General features: G+C 39.9%; 3 protein-coding genes across 3 annotated transcripts; all 3 read right to left on the bottom strand.

Annotated features, from left to right (window-relative positions):
• Window positions 1–1,687: 1,687 nt before the first annotated feature.
• Window positions 1,688–4,167, bottom strand: LOC139304641 (sialoadhesin-like). The gene is made up of 5 exons (XM_070928562.1): window positions 4,119–4,167; window positions 3,496–3,879; window positions 2,720–3,022; window positions 2,328–2,618; window positions 1,688–1,758 (listed from the first exon to the last, which is right to left on the bottom strand). Exons 1-5 carry the CDS (start codon window positions 4,159–4,161, stop codon window positions 1,688–1,690), a joined length of 1,092 nt encoding a protein of 363 aa, XP_070784663.1. The 5' UTR covers window positions 4,162–4,167.
• Window positions 4,168–5,018: 851 nt separating this feature from the next.
• On the bottom strand, window positions 5,019–8,741 carry LOC139304119 (sialoadhesin-like). The gene is made up of 8 exons (XM_070927965.1): window positions 8,669–8,741; window positions 8,200–8,586; window positions 7,742–8,044; window positions 7,380–7,640; window positions 6,981–7,232; window positions 6,823–6,904; window positions 6,657–6,693; window positions 5,019–5,465 (listed from the first exon to the last, which is right to left on the bottom strand). The coding sequence occupies exons 1-8, from the start codon at window positions 8,739–8,741 to the stop codon at window positions 5,418–5,420; spliced, it is 1,443 nt and encodes a 480-aa protein (XP_070784066.1). The 3' UTR covers window positions 5,019–5,417.
• Window positions 8,742–12,781: 4,040 nt separating this feature from the next.
• Window positions 12,782–16,903, bottom strand: LOC139304640 (sialoadhesin-like). Its single transcript, XM_070928561.1, has 6 exons — window positions 16,861–16,903; window positions 16,238–16,621; window positions 15,462–15,764; window positions 15,091–15,360; window positions 14,463–14,527; window positions 12,782–13,003 (listed from the first exon to the last, which is right to left on the bottom strand). Exons 1-6 carry the CDS (start codon window positions 16,901–16,903, stop codon window positions 12,782–12,784), a joined length of 1,287 nt encoding a protein of 428 aa, XP_070784662.1.
• Between the last annotated feature and the right edge of the window lie 865 nt (window positions 16,904–17,768).

The raw sequence follows: 17,768 nt of genomic DNA, 5'->3' as shown, positions 1-17,768 counted from the left end.
CTAGCACAGGAGCTTTGGGCCGCTGGGTTTTCCATACATTCATTGTTTCTTCACTTGAGCGTAGAGATCCTCCGGACCGTCAGCAGTCTGTATTAAGCTGTTTGGTGTCTTGGACATTTTGACCTGTGCATATAGCGTGTCTTGTTGCTGTCCACTGTCCTGCACTGGGTCAGAGGACAGTTCAAGTCTTCGCTTTGAGAAGTCGATTTCTCCATAATGGATGTCTTCTTTTTCTGTTGCTGGTTCTTCAGCTGGTGGGCTCTGTGAAAAACAGCCCAAACAAGAAATGTTGTGAAGAGCAGAAGGTGAGCCTGGCCACTGCTATAATAAAGTGATTATCAGAATAATACTTTTATTGGACACTGCAAATCTTGTTGTTGTGCCAAAAAGAACCCCAACAATGGTCTTATGTATTTGTAGATACATAAGTGGAGTGTTAATGTGAGTTGCTAACAGGATGTTTCATAGCATTTCCTGTGTTTCTCTACATTTACTTACTAATGAGGAACCTGCTCATACCAGTCTAGAGCTTATGAGCGCAGTCAGGACGAATACTTAGAAACATATTCATAACACACAATTCTGGATTGTACATTTTTATTTCCCACCTGTGTCTGTTGTGAAGTTAGATGCTTGGACTTTAACCACCTGGAAGACATAGTTGTCAGCTTAAATACATTAATACACTAATATTCACTATTACTATTCCGCACAACAAAAACTTTGTTTATTTAACAAGTTTAAATGCATCAAATAACAATTTAAGAATAATCAATAAAATACAGAAAAAGACAACAATTAATGATACATTAACAATAAATACATAAAAGTAAGTCATTCCACAGCTTAGAGGATTTGAAAGTGACGTCTTTCACCCATTGTTTGAGACCACAACAATGTTCCTGCTTGTATAACACACATTTGGTGTTTTTAACATTTAAAATCTAAAACTCTGAGTTTGCCAGAGTAATGACACTAAATTAGCTTGAATTTTTCTCATTCTGGTCCTAGTGAGTAGTCGGGCTGCCACATTTTGTACCAACTGACTTCTGGACAGGTCTATTGGATCAGACAGGTATACACTGAGTTACAGTATTATATATTGTATGCAACTGAAAGAAACAGGATTGTGTAACTGCAGTGGTATGCTTTGTTAGATTCAAGTCACCATAAAAGAGAATGCCTGGTTTCTGCAGCTCGATCTTACATTTGAAGACAGTGGTCTAAGCCTTCTTACAGTGATTTGTCAACATTAGGTTCCAAAATCTTTTGTGACATCTAATCATTTACATAAGTTCGACGCTCATTTAGCGAATCTAACCCTAACCCATTGTGTCATCGGCATAAAAATCTGTGTTCTGTATGAGTATACTGTGACCTTGCAGCATCATGTAGACACAACAGTAATAACTCAAGTACAAAACCACGAGGAACTCCACGAATGCACCTTTGACTTTGAATTCTAAGCAACAGAAAAAATACTTTAGTATATTGAAGATATGAATTTAAAATATACCCTGAGATTTCCACCCATTGTTGAAGACATTCAGTCAAAATAGAAAAATCAAGTATCAAATGTCGACCTGAACTAGAAACTAATACTAACAAAATATAATGTATTTAACAAGCTAATCATCCATTAAAAATAAGAATTGTTTTCTGTGGATATGAAATTGATGTGAGATACTTACCAAATGACAACAACCACACAGATGAGTACAATGATCCCAGTGATCCCTCCAACAACTGGCCCCCATGGTGGAGAGCTATCAGGCTGTTTTGCTCCTACAGAAACAAAAACATTATGACAGTGACCAAGTCAAGTTAATAAGAATCATGGCTTGTCACCCAGCTTTCATGTGATGCTCAGCTTGACTTTATACAATATTTTGCAAACATTTTGTACCAGATGCAAAAATGTCGTGCGTCACTTAGGTTTGCAGACACAGTGTGGAATTAATTTTACACTGCAAAATAATATGAATAATATGAAAAAAAGTGCCAGCAGAGATTGTGATAAAGTTTTTGCAAAATTCAGTATGGAAACTCCTTTGTCTCACTTTTCCTCCTTTTTTCTTCTGTTGTTGAAATTCTCTCCTTCCCTCTCTCTTCCCATTATCAATTTTCATTCATACATTTCTTCATTTCTACTTTCCCATACTGTGAGGGTCCCTCTCGTTCACAAATCTCTGTCCCATGTCCTAATTTTTGGGCCTACATTTTATGCAGATGCTAAGTTTTTAAGTACTATCAATAACACTCGATCTCTCCTTATTGAATTGAACATTATTCGCAATTCTGCATATATTTACATTGATTAATTTTATCCAACATTAATCCATGTTTACCTTCAATAGTCAGATGGATCTCTGATGATGTGTGTTTACCAAGATCATTTGTGGCCACACAGTAATAAACTCCTCCATCAGTGACATTGGTAACCTTGAGGCTGTAAAAGCCTCCTTCAGATACAGTCACGGGTCCATCTTTGCTGATCCTGAACCAGCTGAAGCGGCTGACGGGAGGCTTGGCTCTGCTGGAGCAGGTCAGGTTCACCCAGCTACCTGCTGACACCAAACCTGATGGACTGATGGACGCTGAGGTGTCTTTGGGAGCATCTGAGGAAAATGTGAGATTATCTTTATTCATTAAAATCAGCTGACATCCCATGAGTCATCATGTGCTGCCAGGATCCAACAACAAACTCTGGTTGTCTTACATGAAACACTGAGAGTCTTTCTCTCCTCTGCTGTCTTGAAAGCTTTTCCTTCATTCACAGGATATCTGGCAGAACAGGTGATGCTGTATCCATCATGTTGGTCTGACAGAGTGATGGTCGCCTGGATTTTAGTCGTAAAGGTTCGATCTGCTTCTTCCTCTGTTTTGTTTGTGTCTTGTTGGAGATTCCAGGTGAGTTGAGGAGGGGAGTGTGGACAGGGAGTGAGAGCTGAGCAGGTTATAGTGACAGACTCCTCCTCCTTCAGATCACCTGAGATCTCAATTGTGGGGCTCCGAGGAGAATCTGTGGTTTCAAATCAAACACAGATTTTACCCATGCAATTGCAAAATTGCTAAACACTCTGAGTGTTTAGATGCCACGGCTTGTACCAGTGATCATCATCTGCAAATTTGACCCTTTTATTGTAAAACTGTAATGAAAATGCAGTCAGCTTCATCAATGTGGAAAAACCTCATCATGGGACATTAGAACCTGTTCCAAAGTTTACAAGTGTTTGTTCAAGAGTGACAGAAGATCACCCCATGAGACTGAAGTCTTGCATGCTTTTTAATAGTAATGCAAAAAATATAATATATAATACAATATGCAATATAATATGTCCATATTTTAAGAGCTGCTTTCTGTAACATGTGGCCACAATTGATACTGTTGATGTTTAGTTTCACAATGAAGGTAAAGGTCTTTGTGCTTGCTGTTTAAGCCAAAGCTGCAACAACAACATTATGAACTGACTGATTAAAACAAAACTCTCTCACCTTTAACTGTTATTTGAAGAGGATCACAAGATGCTGTTGCCATGAATGGTTTGTTCTCAATTCTGAAGAAGTATGTGTCTGTATAACTTGGGAGTAGATTGGAAAACAGAGTGGTACAGTTTTTATGTGTCAGGTTTCCGGTAATCCTCATTGGATAGGCGTTAGTTGTCCTCCTACTGTTGAAAATCACATTGTTTTCATCTTGGCCAAATCTGGAGTCATTTTTAATCCACACTCCAACAGTTTCTCTTCCGCTGTCAAACTCTTGTTCTGATTTAGCACTAAAGTTACACGGAATTTGCAGACAAGATCCACTCAGTGCTTCCATCTTCCGGGGTGCCATAATGAAGAGGTCTGCTGGCTTAGGACAAACTGCCAAAGCACCTGTGAAACAGCCTCATGGTTAACATAATGTGGAGAAAAATCTGCACAAAGAGAATGTTCATGATAAACAAAGGGCAATATGTTGCATGGTCTTTTTCCCCCTGTCCTGTTAACATTTTACATGTAAAACATTTCACTTTAAAGTCAGGACATGGACAGTTGGAAAAAAGTTGTGTAAATGAAGTTCAGTTTGTAAATGATTCAAGTAACGTCTCCAAATAACGGAACAAACAGCTCACCTGAAACAAAGAGGACACTCAGTAACATGTTGTTTGTCACCATATTTACAGACAGAAACCTGGATTGGCAAACACAATAACACTGTTACATTTCGGTTGTATTGATCATATCACTTATTACGTTTTTGTTTTTTTACAAAGCATTCATTGTCTTTTAAAGCAACTTCCCTACTTCAGAGCCCCACCGGAAACTTGCCCTGTCCACCCAGAGTTCATTTTTTTCATAAGTAGTGGTTAACAACGTCTACAGAGCTACGCTTTGAAATCAGTTAAAATATAGAAAATACAACAAAACACTGAGTTCCTGTTTTTTTAGTTCAAGTAAAAAACAAATAAATAATGTCATCTGTCAGTGCAGTACATGAAGACTAAGAAAGATTAAAGTTTTAGTTTAAGAAGCGGAGAAATAAAAGCAGTGAAATGTTTCCTTACCAAACGAGCCGGCGGCTGGAAAATAAGGAAAAAATGAATTGTTATGATTTTAGAATGAACTGACGAAACGTTATAATTTTAGCAGAACTGCAATGAACCATGTGACCTAAGGACTTGCTGTTTAAGACAGTTCACTTTGGTTGGCAAATTTGCAAGATGTCACACGACCCCCGTGACTAAATACTGCAGGAATACAGGCAGTTTGTCCTTACAGCTCATATCCTGTGAACAAGGAAGTCATATATTACGACATCTTCAAATCTTTCAAATGATTAATTCATCCTCAAATATTTTCATTTTTAACTCCACTCATTGAAAGCCTTCATATATATTATGTAACTCACAATAATGACACATTTGAGCAGGTGAAAGCATTCACTTATACGCAGCCATCGACAGATACACAGCTGTTGTGAACCTATGTGTATACATGCTAACACAAATGACAGAATGAGTCATGTCTGCTGCATGAAAAGCTTCACTTTTATTTCATTTAATCAGAATCAGAATCAGAAATACTTTATTGATCCCCAGGGGGAAGCAGAGCAAAATCTTAAAAGCAAAAGGAAAAAGCCAGGTGCCTTGAATCAGTTCAACATGAGATAAACTATCAAAGAAGACATTTTTACTTTTATCTTATGCTGACTTTAACAAATCAGAAAAAAAACATTACATAAAAATATTATTCCCCAAAGTCTGGGGTCATCTTTAAAGAAAGTAGTGCCATTTAGTATTTACTGGCTTGGAGAAAATATACACACTTTTTTGCAGGTGGCAGACTAAGACTAAGAAATGAATACAGAACAGACAATGCAGTGTGTCGCTCCATTTATAGTACACGCGACATCTTCCTCCTCTCCTTGTGGCTCATGATGACTGTGTAACTGTGTTGACATAGTCTGGGTCCACTGAGTCCTGTGGAAATTAAACAAGAGGAAGTCGTGTTAGCACTCTGCAGTGAATTTACTGCAGCTCACTGGTGGACTTAGGGCACCCATATTTGGAAAAATAGAGATGCTGCAACAGAGCCCTCTTGGATGCTCCTATGGTAGATAAAACATGCACTCTATGGTGGCCCACTGTGCAAGAAAATGTAATGAAGTGCCCTCTAGGGTGCCCTTCCAGTGGAGAAAATGTGATGCTGAAAGAGTCAATGTAAAGCTCCGAACGACTTTTACAAAATAGTTGCATGTCATGTTACATGTCATTTGTGAAGTCACTTTATTGTGGAATATAGTTTAATGTTGTGTGGTGGGAAATGCTTTCCTAGTACAGTGAATAACCATCATGTGTAGTGTTTGTGAACGCAGCCCCAGGCCTGACTCCTCCCCTTATCAGGACCAGATTATATCAAGCACCTGTTGGCCTGGGGGTCGCTCTATTGGCTCCTGTCTCTGTTGTGGATGGTGGTGTTTGGTGTGGCAGCGTCATTTGACGTGTTGGCTGAACTATTGTGTGTGTGTTGGAACCCCATTGTTGTCCTGTGGTGGAGATGGTTTACCTGCTGCTATTTTGTCTTGCTTTTGGTTTGTTTTGTTTTGAGTGATTTGTATTTGAGTTTACAGTCAGAACCAACTGGGTTGTTTGTTTGATTCTTTTTTCATTAGTTCTTTTAGGCCCTCTGCTTCATTAGAGTGAAGCAGAGGGCCATATTGTGTGAGGCTAGGCACTCATGGTGAGGTCCCTACACTTTATACAAAAAAATGCCCATTTACACACCAGCAGATACAGCGCAACATTAGCATTCATTAGTCGTGTGTGTGTGGTGTGTGTATGTTGCTGCTAAATGCTCCATATGTTCACCAGTCTGCAATGTCAAGTGTCTTAACTTGCTTCTTCTGTTCTTTTTATTCCCTCAACCGGCCTTCCTTTCAAAATCGTGAACATATCTAAATTACTGCATTCAGCTCTGATTTATCAAGGAAAAGTGAGTGCATTGTGGTCTGGTGTCACAGGATTATTCCTGTATGATTGTTGAACATCAAAATACCACTCTCTAATTGATTTATAAGAGTTAAATTAGGAGTTTAAGGTGGGTTTTTCCTTCCTTGCAGGCAGTTAAGTTGATCGATAATGATATACAGTACCTCTCATCTAGTAGCTTACCTTCACTGGTTCGGTGGAGCGTTTTGATCGAAACCAGCTGGAAGACAAAGGAGATGAAATGAAGGGATCCTTTTGTTCATGCTGTGATAATAATGATGGGTTTCATACAGCCTAAAAGGGAGATTAGTCAGTATCTGCAAATGAGCATATCACAGGTTTGTCTCACCACTCAAAGATGACCAACGTACTGACGAGCATTATGACTCCCAGGGTCTTCACTATAACTTCGACGCCAACCAGTTGACCACCTGTAACACATCACCATGGTCACCTTCTAAAATGTTGTTGTTCCAAAACATCACACACCATAATTCCTGTGTTTACCTTCAAATATCAGCTGATGTCCTGTTGATAGTTGAATGTCCAGATCAGTTCTGCATCCACAATAGTACAACCTGCCTCGATCGCTGTTGGTCACTTTAAATCCATAAACCTGTGTATCGACTCTGATCCGTTCCAGTCTGCCATCACTGACCATGAGCCAGATAAAGTGGAGAACAGGAAGGCTTCCTCTGCAGGAGCAAGTCAGGTTCACCACGCTGCCAACTGACACTGGACCAGTGGGACTGATGACCACTGAAATATTTTTGGGAGAGATGTTGATGAGAAAATATTTGTTAAATGAGAGTTGGATCAATAACCAAGGAAATCATAATTTATACATTTTTTAAAAGTGTTTTCTCTTCAACTTCACCACTGGATGCAGCACAGTTCAATGTTTACCTTTAATATTCAGCTGGATCTCTGGTGACGTCTGATTACCAAGATCATTTGTGGCCACACAGTAATAAACTCCTCCATCTGTCACATTGAGGCTGTAAAAGTCTCCTTCAGATACAGTCACGGGTCCATCTTTGCTGATCCTGAACCAGCTGAAGCGGCTGACGGGAGGTTTGGCTCTGCTGGAGCAGGTCAGGTTCACCCAGCTACCTGCTGACACCAAACCTGATGGACTGATGGACGCTGAGGTGTCTTTGGGAGCATCTGAGGAAAATGTGAGATTATCTTTATTCATTAAAATCAGCTGACATCCCATGAGTCATCATGTGCTGCCAGGATCCAACAACAAACTCTGGTTGTCTTACATGAAACACTGAGAGTCTTTCTCTCCTCTGCTGTCTTGAAAGCTTTTCCTTCATTCACAGGATATCTGGCAGAACAGGTGATGCTGTATCCATCATGTTGGTCTGACAGAGTGATGGTCGCCTGGATTTTAGTCGTAAAGGTTCGATCTGCATTTTCCTCTATTTTGTTTGTGTCTTGTTGGAGATTCCAGGTGAGTTGAGGAGGGGAGTGTGGACAGGGAGTGAGAGCTGAGCAGGTTATAGTGACAGACTCCTCCTCCTTCAGATCACCTGAGATCTCAATTGTGGGGCTCCGAGGAGAATCTGCGGTATAGAAACAGACTCAGAATCAGCTTTATTGGCCAAGTAATATATATAATTTGTTTGTTTTGTATTTTATGTCAACACTGTGCCTAATTTTCTTGTTTATTTCTTAACTATTGTTATAGACTAATAAAAATCGAACCAAACTCTCTTACCTGTAACATTTATTTGAACATGATCACAAACAGCTGTTGCCCTGAATGGCCAGTCCGTGATTCTCAAGAAGTATGGGTCGGTATAATTTGGGATTAAACTAGAAAATAAGGTGGTGCAGTTGTTCTCACTCAGGTTCCCAGTAATATTCATTGGATAGATTTTGACTGTGCCACTACTGTTGAAAATCACATTCTCTGGACTTCGGCCAAAAATGGGGGATTTTTTAATCCACACTCCGAAGATTTCTCTGCTGCTGCCAAACTCTTGTTTTGATCGAGCACTAAAGTTACATGGGATATGCACACAGGATCCACTCAGTGCTTCCATCTTCTGAGGTGCAGTAATGACGAGGTCTACTGGCTTATTAAGACATTCAGCCAAAGCTCCTATAAAAACAGACTCATGGTTAACATGGCTCCAATGTGGAACAAATCTCAAACTGTAAAAGTGACTGAACAAACAGCTCACCTGAAAGAAAGAAGACACTCAGCAGCATGTTGGCTGTCACCATATTCACACACAGGACTGCAGTGTAACCCATCGCCTAGACTTGCAAACACAATAATGCTGTGACTTTTTAAAAATGTGGATTAAAAAGAATATAAGTACTTGTAACAAAATCTTAAAATGCACATTCATATTCGCACCAGAAACTTGCACCATACAACCAGGATTCATCTTGCTTTAGAACTTTCCTGAAAGTTTCTAAATCATTTTAAACAATACCATATGTATAACACTTATGCTTTTAGGGTTTAGCTCTGCTAAACAAAACCCCACCAAATAACATATTAGCTGAGATCATGATGTCTTTTGTGGAGTTCAAAAAAATAAACATAATTGTCTTGGCTAAAATGTAAAATCATTAAAAAACATAATTGTGCCTTACCAGACAAGCCCACATCAGAAATAGAGCAGCAATGAGATCCTTTGGTGAGTGTTTTAAAAGTGCAAAAAATAAACTTTGGTCTGATTTGCAGAACATCATGGAGCAAACTTCCCCGTTTAGCTGTTGTAATTCAAAACCTAGTCGACTTCCCGTGTTTCAAGACTACAGAGTACGTTTTGTTGTGCAACTGCTAAATATAATCTGGCCGCAGTGACTAGCGGTAAATATACAGGTTATACAAATTATCCCATTTATTCATGTGTGTTTTTATTTGCATGACTCACTGCAAGGCAAGATGTTATGTCTTCAATATGTGGAATACATAAAAGATATTGACTTGCAAACAAGAAAGTAAAAAACAAACAAACATCTGTCCTAGTTGCTCTACAGGCAGAAAGAAGCCTTTTATATTAAGAAAATTTAGATTCAAATATAATTCATAGTTGTTAATGTAAAAACCCTTTTTACATTGTTTATGGTTTATGTTGTAAATCGGCTAGATAGCACATGACCTTTAGACAGAAAGGGTGGCCTGTCAAAATACAACCAATTTCTCAGTTACTGATCATATCTCGTGAGACAGGAAGAAGAGGGAGGCAATGTAAACTCAATCAAATGTAAATATTTCACGGTTTTACTCCCTGTTTTATTTCCATCATCAAGAAATGTCACAATTTGTTTGTACAGTATTTCCTGCTGCGATCGTTCCTCCTGAGCTTGATATAAAAACATTTGTCAGAAGTCAAGAAACTATTTGTCTTATTGAAATTTCTTGTACACAATATGTAAAATGTGGGTCAAAAAATGCTGTGTTTTTGCATGCCAAGCTTTTTATTAAAGATCCTATATGCTCATTTCCATCTCTATATTTTTATTCTGGGACTCCACTAGAGTAGCTTTGCTTGAGTCACAGTTCAAAAAAGTCCCTATTCATCTTATTCCGGCCCTTCATGCAGCCCCTCAGTTCACCCACAAGCCGTTTGAGCTCCTGTCTCTCTCAGGACCCCTTCCTATAATCCCACTTTATTCTGATTGGCCAACTTCCCGGAAGCCTACAGAAGGGGAAGGAGAAGCCTCTGAGCACGGCCCGCACAGACTCATCCTCTTGCCGGTGTGCTCCGTGGCATATGACAGCTACAGTAAGAATTTGATGAATTTGCAGTTCATCAGACCACAAATGAGACAAGAATTAGGTTAGAAAAATGATAGATACCATTGGAGCGATGGAGTGTTTCTGGGAGCCGGGCCTCACTGATTACTGTACAAAAACACACAACTTTTATAAGTTTATTTACTAATTTTAGTGAAACTGGATTGTATTTTATAGACAAAATATTTTCTGATTTTCCCCTCTGATGTCCTCCAAATGTTCTCCTTCAACTCTCTGTGATTTAAGGAGTTTCCTGATGCACAGATACACTATCAGAATCAGAATCAGAATCAGAATCAGAATCAGAAACTGTTTATTGCCAAGTAACATACATTACAAGGAATTTGCTGTGGTCTGAAGGTGCTATTGATTTGATAACAAATAAGTAGAATATAAAAAGTAAAATAGAATAAAAATAAAAAATAAAAACAAGATAAATAACAAACAGTGCAGATAACAAACAGTGCAGTTTTGACCAGAATAAAGTAAAGTGTCCAGATAAAGTGTCCAGTAGGGGGTGGGTGCGTTAATGTAACGCAGGGGGGACAGGGGCGATGTACGCTAATATAACGTATAGCTTGTGTTTGTGTTCTGGGGGGGGGGGGTCAGTGTGAGTTTGTCAGGTTGACTGCAGAGGGGAAGAAACTGTTTTTGTGGCGGGAGGTTTTGGTCCTGATGGACCGCAGCCTCCTGCCAGAGGGGAGGGGGTCGAACAGATGGTGTCTGGGGTGGGAGGGGTCGGCAGCGATCTTCCCTGCTCTCCTCAGGGTCCTGGAGGAGTACAGGTCCTGAAGAGATGGAAGGTTGCAGCCGATCACCCTCTCTGCAGAGCGGATGATGCGCTGCAGTCTGCGTCTGTCCTTGGTGGAGGCAGCAGCGTACCAGACGGTGATGGAGGAGGTGAGGATGGACTCTATGATGGCGGTGTAGAAGTGAACCAGCATTGTTTGTGGCAGGTTAAACTTCCTCAGCTGCCTCAGGAAGTACATCCTCTGTTGGGCTTTCTTGATGAGGGAGCTGATGTTCAGCTCCCACCGGAGGTCCTGGCTGATGATGGAGCCCAGGAAACGGAAGGACTCCACAGTGTCCACTGGAGAGTCACACAGGGTGATGGGGGCGGGTGGGGCTGCGCTCTTTCTAAAGTCATATATGTCTATATGGACAAAAGCATTGGGCCACCTACACATTACACCTACAGGAGCTTTTATGACATCCCATTCCTAATTCACAGGCATTAATATGAAGTTGGTCCCCCCTTTGCAGCTATAACAGCTTCCACTCTTCTGGGAAGGCTTTCTACGAGATTTTGGAGCGTGTCTGTGGGAATTTTTGCCCATTCATCCAGAATAGCATTTGTGAGGTCAGACACTGATGTTGGACGAGAAGGCCTGGCTCGCAATCTCCGTTCTAGTTCATCCCTAAGGTGTTCAATGGGGCTCTGTGCAGGCCAGTCAAGTTCTTCCACACCAAATTCATCCAACCATGCCTTTATGGACCTTGCTTTGTGCACTGGGGCACAGTCATGCTGGAACAGAAAAGGGCCTTCCCCAAACTGTTTCCACAAAGTTGGAAGCATAGAATTGTCCAAAATGACTTGGTAAGATGAAGCATTAAGATTTCCCTTCACTGGAACTAAGGGGCCTAGGCCAACCCCAGAAAAACAACCCCATAGCATTATCCCTCCTCCACCAAACTTTACAGTTGGCATAATGCAGTCAGGCAGGTAACGTTCTCCTGGCATTCGCCAAACCCAGACTCGTCCATCAGACTGCCAGATAGAGAAGCGTGATTCGTCACTCCACAGAACACGTTTCCACTGCTCCAGAGTCCAGTGGCCACTCCATCCGACACTTGGCATTGTGCTTGGTGATGTAAGGCTTGCATGCAGCTGCTCGGCCATGGAAACCCATGCCATGAAGCTCCCGGCGCACAGTTTTGGTGCTGATATTAATGCCAGAGCTGGTTTGGAACTCTGCAGTTATTGAGTCAGCAGAACTTTGGCAACTTTTACACACTATGCGCCTCAGCACTCGGCGACCCCGCTCTGTAACATTACGTGGTCTGCCACTTTGTGGCTGAGTTGCTGTGGTTCCTAAACGTTTCCACTTTGCAATAATACCACTTACAGTTGATTGTGGAATATCTAGGAGAGAAGAAATTTCACAAACTGACTTTTTGCAACGGTGGCATCCTATTACAGTACCATGTTCGAATTCAGTTAGCTCTTTAGAACGACCCATTCTTTCACAAATGTTTGTAAAGGCAGACTGCATGGCTAGGTGCTTGATTTTATACACCTGTGGCAATGGGACTGAATGAAACACCTGAATTCAATGATTAAGAGGAGTGGCCCAATACTTTTGTCCACATAGTGTAGCTTTAAAGTGACCATCACCAACTGTAGCTGCTATTAGCTAACTAGCTAACTAGCCATGCAGCCAGTGGACCTATCAGCTTAGCTGACTCTGCTCGGAGTACCGGGGGAGTGTTGGTGTTTACAACACTAGCACAGGAGCTTTGGGCCGCTGGGTTTTCCATACATTCATTGTTTCTTCACTTGAGCGTAGAGATCCTCCGGGCCGTCAGCAGTCTGTATTAAGCTGTTTGGTGTCTTGGACATTTTGACCTGTGCATATAGCGTGTCTTGTTGCTGTCCACTGTCCTGCACTGGGTCAGAGGACAGTTCAAGTCTTCGCTTTGAGAAGTCGATTTCTCCATAATGGATGTCTTCTTTTTCTGTTGCTGGTTCTTCAGCTGGTGGGCTCTGTGAAAAACAGCCCAAACAAGAAATGTTGTGAAGAGCAGAAGGTGAGCCTGGCCACTGCTATAATAAAGTGATTATCAGAATAATACTTTTATTGGACACTGCAAATCTTGTTGTTGTGCCAAAAAGAACCCCAACAATGGTCTTATGTATTTGTAGATACATAAGTGGAGTGTTAATGTGAGTTGCTAACAGGATGTTTCATAGCATTTCCTGTGTTTCTCTACATTTACTTACTAATGAGGAACCTGCTCATACCAGTCTAGAGCTTATGAGCGCAGTCAGGACGAATACTTAGAAACATATTCATAACACACAATTCTGGATTGTACATTTTTATTTCCCACCTGTGTCTGTTGTGAAGTTAGATGCTTGGACTTTAACCACCTGGAAGACATAGTTGTCAGCTTAAATACATTAATACACTAATATTCACTATTACTATTCCGCACAACAAAAACTTTGTTTATTTAACAAGTTTAAATGCATCAAATAACAATTTAAGAATAATCAATAAAATACAGAAAAAGACAACAATTAATGATACATTAACAATAAATACATAAAAGTAAGTCATTCCACAGCTTAGAGGATTTGAAAGTGACGTCTTTCACCCATTGTTTGAGACCACAACAATGTTCCTGCTTGTATAACACACATTTGGTGTTTTTAACATTTAAAATCTAAAACTCTGAGTTTGCCAGAGTAATGACACTAAATTAGCTTGAATTTTTCTCATTCTGGTCCTAGTGAGTAGTCGGGCTGCCACATTTTGTACCAACTGACTTCTGGACAGGTCTATTGGATCAGACAGGTATACAGTGAGTTACAGTATTATATATTGTATGCAACTGAAAGAAACAGGATTGTGTAACTGCAGTGGTATGCTTTGTTAGATTCAAGTCACCATAAAAGAGAATGCCTGGTTTCTGCAGCTCGATCTTACATTTGAAGACAGTGGTCTAAGCCTTCTTACAGTGATTTGTCAACATTAGGTTCCAAAATCTTTTGTGACATCTAATCATTTACATAAGTTCGACGCTCATTTAGCGAATCTAACCCTAACCCATTGTGTCATCGGCATAAAAATCTGTGTTCTGTATGAGTATACTGTGACCTTGCAGCATCATGTAGACACAACAGTAATAACTCAAGTACAAAACCACGAGGAACTCCACGAATGCACCTTTGACTTTGAATTCTAAGCAACAGAAAAAATACTTTAGTATATTGAAGATATGAATTTAAAATATACCCTGAGATTTCCACCCATTGTTGAAGACATTCAGTCAAAATAGAAAAATCAAGTATCAAATGTCGACCTGAGCTAGAAACTAATACTAACAAAATATAATGTATTTAACAAGCTAATCATCCATTAAAAATAAGAATTGTTTTCTGTGGATATGAAATTGATGTGAGATACTTACCAAATGACAACAACCACACAGATGAGTACAATGATCCCAGTGATCCCTCCAACAACTGGCCCCCATGGTGGAGAGCTATCAGGCTGTTTTGCTCCTACAGAAACAAAAACATTATGACAGTGACCAAGTCAAGTTAATAAGAATCATGGCTTGTCACCCAGCTTTCATGTGATGCTCAGCTTGACTTTATACAATATTTTGCAAACATTTTGTACCAGATGCAAAAATGTCGTGCGTCACTTAGGTTTGCAGACACAGTGTGGAATTAATTTTACACTGCAAAATAATATGAATAATATGAAAAAAAGTGCCAGCAGAGATTGTGATAAAGTTTTTGCAAAATTCAGTATGGAAACTCCTTTGTCTCACTTTTCCTCCTTTTTTCTTCTGTTGTTGAAATTCTCTCCTTCCCTCTCTCTTCCCATTATCAATTTTCATTCATACATTTCTTCATTTCTACTTTCCCATACTGTGAGGGTCCCTCTCGTTCACAAATCTCTGTCCCATGTCCTAATTTTTGGGCCTACATTTTATGCAGATGCTAAGTTTTTAAGTACTATCAATAACACTCGATCTCTCCTTATTGAATTGAACATTATTCGCAATTCTGCATATATTTACATTGATTAATTTTATCCAACATTAATCCATGTTTACCTTCAATAGTCAGATGGATCTCTGATGATGTGTGTTTACCAAGATCATTTGTGGCCACACAGTAATAAACTCCTCCATCAGTGACATTGGTAACCTTGAGGCTGTAAAAGCCTCCTTCAGATACAGTCACGGGTCCATCTTTGCTGATCCTGAACCAGCTGAAGCGGCTGACGGGAGGCTTGGCTCTGCTGGAGCAGGTCAGGTTCACCCAGCTACCTGCTGACACCAAACCTGATGGACTGATGGACGCTGAGGTGTCTTTGGGAGCATCTGAGGAAAATGTGAGATTATCTTTATTCATTAAAATCAGCTGACATCCCATGAGTCATCATGTGCTGCCAGGATCCAACAACAAACTCTGGTTGTCTTACATGAAACACTGAGAGTCTTTCTCTCCTCTGCTGTCTTGAAAGCTTTTCCTTCATTCACAGGATATCTGGCAGAACAGGTGATGCTGTATCCATCATGTTGGTCTGACAGAGTGATGGTCGCCTGGATTTTAGTCGTAAAGGTTCGATCTGCGTCTTCCTCTATTTTGTTTGTGTCTTGTTGGAGATTCCAGGTGAGTTGAGGAGGGGAGTGTGGACAGGGAGTGAGAGCTGAGCAGGTTATAGTGACAGACTCCTCCTCCTTCAGATCACCTGAGATCTCAATTGTGGGGCTCCGAGGAGAATCTGTGGTTTCAAATCAAACACAGATTTTACCCATACAATTACAAAATTGCTAAACACTCTGAGTGTTTAGATGCCACGGCTTGTACCAGTGATCATCATCTGCAAATTTGACCCTTTTATTGTAAAACTGTAATGAAAATGCAGTCAGCTTCATCAATGTGGAAAAACCTCATCATGGGACATTAGAACCTGTTCCAAAGTTTACAAGTGTTTGTTCAAGAGTGACAGAAGATCACCCCATGAGACTGAAGTCTTGCATGCTTTTTAATAGTAATGCAAAAAATATAATATATAATACAATATGCAATATAATATGTCCATATTTTAAGAGCTGCTTTCTGTAACATGTGGCCACAATTGATACTGTTGATGTTTAGTTTCACAATGAAGGTAAAGGTCTTTGTGCTTGCTGTTTAAGCCAAAGCTGCAACAACAACATTATGAACTGACTGATTAAAACAAAACTCTCTCACCTTTAACTGTTATTTGAAGAGGATCACAAGATGCTGTTGCCATGAATGGTTTGTTCTCAATTCTGAAGAAGTATGTGTCTGTATAACTTGGGAGTAGATTGGAAAACAGAGTGGTACAGTTTTTATGTGTCAGGTTTCCGGTAATCCTCATTGGATAGGCGTTAGTTGTCCTCCTACTGTTGAAAATCACATTGTTTTCATCTTGGCCAAATCTGGAGTCATTTTTAATCCACACTCCAACAGTTTCTCTTCCGCTGTCAAACTCTTGTTCTGATTTAGCACTAAAGTTACACGGAATTTGCAGACAAGATCCACTCAGTGCTTCCATCTTCCGGGGTGCCATAATGAAGAGGTCTGCTGGCTTAGGACAAACTGCCAAAGCACCTGTGAAACAGCCTCATGGTTAACATAATGTGGAGAAAAATCTGCACAAAGAGAATGTTCATGATAAACAAAGGGCAATATGTTGCATGGTCTTTTTCCCCCTGTCCTGTTAACATTTTACATGTAAAACATTTCACTTTAAAGTCAGGACATGGACAGTTGGAAAAAAGTTGTGTAAATGAAGTTCAGTTTGTAAATGATTCAAGTAACGTCTCCAAATAACGGAACAAACAGCTCACCTGAAACAAAGAGGACACTCAGTAACATGTTGTTTGTCACCATATTTACAGACAGAAACCTGGATTGGCAAACACAATAACACTGTTACATTTCGGTTGTATTGATCATATCACTTATTACGTTTTTGTTTTTTTACAAAGCATTCATTGTCTTTTAAAGCAACTTCCCTACTTCAGAGCCCCACCGGAAACTTGCCCTGTCCACCCAGAGTTCATTTTTTTCATAAGTAGTGGTTAACAACGTCTACAGAGCTACGCTTTGAAATCAGTTAAAATATAGAAAATACAACAAAACACTGAGTTCCTGTTTTTTTAGTTCAAGTAAAAAACAAACAGACAAATAAATAATGTCATCTGTCAGTGCAGTACATGAAGACTAAGAAAGATTAAAGTTTTAGTTTAAGAAGCGGAGAAATAAAAGCAGTGAAATGTTTCCTTACCAAACGAGCCGGCGGCTGGAAAATAAGGAAAAAATGAATTGTTATGATTTTAGAGTGAATTGACGAAACGTTATAATTTTAGAAGAACTGCAATGAACCATGTGACCTAAGGACTTGCTGTTTAAGACAGTTCACTTTGGTTGGCAAATTTGCAAGATGTCACACGACCCCCGTGACTAAATACTGCAGGAATACAGGCAGTTTGTCCTTACAGCTCATATCCTGTGAACAAGGAAGTCATATATTACGACATCTTCAAATCTTTCAAATGATTAATTCATCCTCAAATATTTTCATTTTTAACTCCACTCATTGAAAGCCTTCATATATATTATGTAACTCACAATAATGACACATTTGAGCAAGTGAAAGCATTCACTTATACGCAGCCATCGACAGATACACAGCTGTTGTGAACCTATGTGTATACATGCTAACACAAATGACAGAATGAGTCATGTCTGCTGC

The sequence above is a fragment of the Enoplosus armatus genome, chromosome 21 (assembly GCF_043641665.1).
Source record: "Enoplosus armatus isolate fEnoArm2 chromosome 21, fEnoArm2.hap1, whole genome shotgun sequence".
Lineage (NCBI taxonomy): Eukaryota > Metazoa > Chordata > Actinopteri > Centrarchiformes > Enoplosidae > Enoplosus > Enoplosus armatus.
Note: the sequence above shows the minus strand (reverse complement) of the source record. Positions and strands in the feature narration are given on the sequence as shown.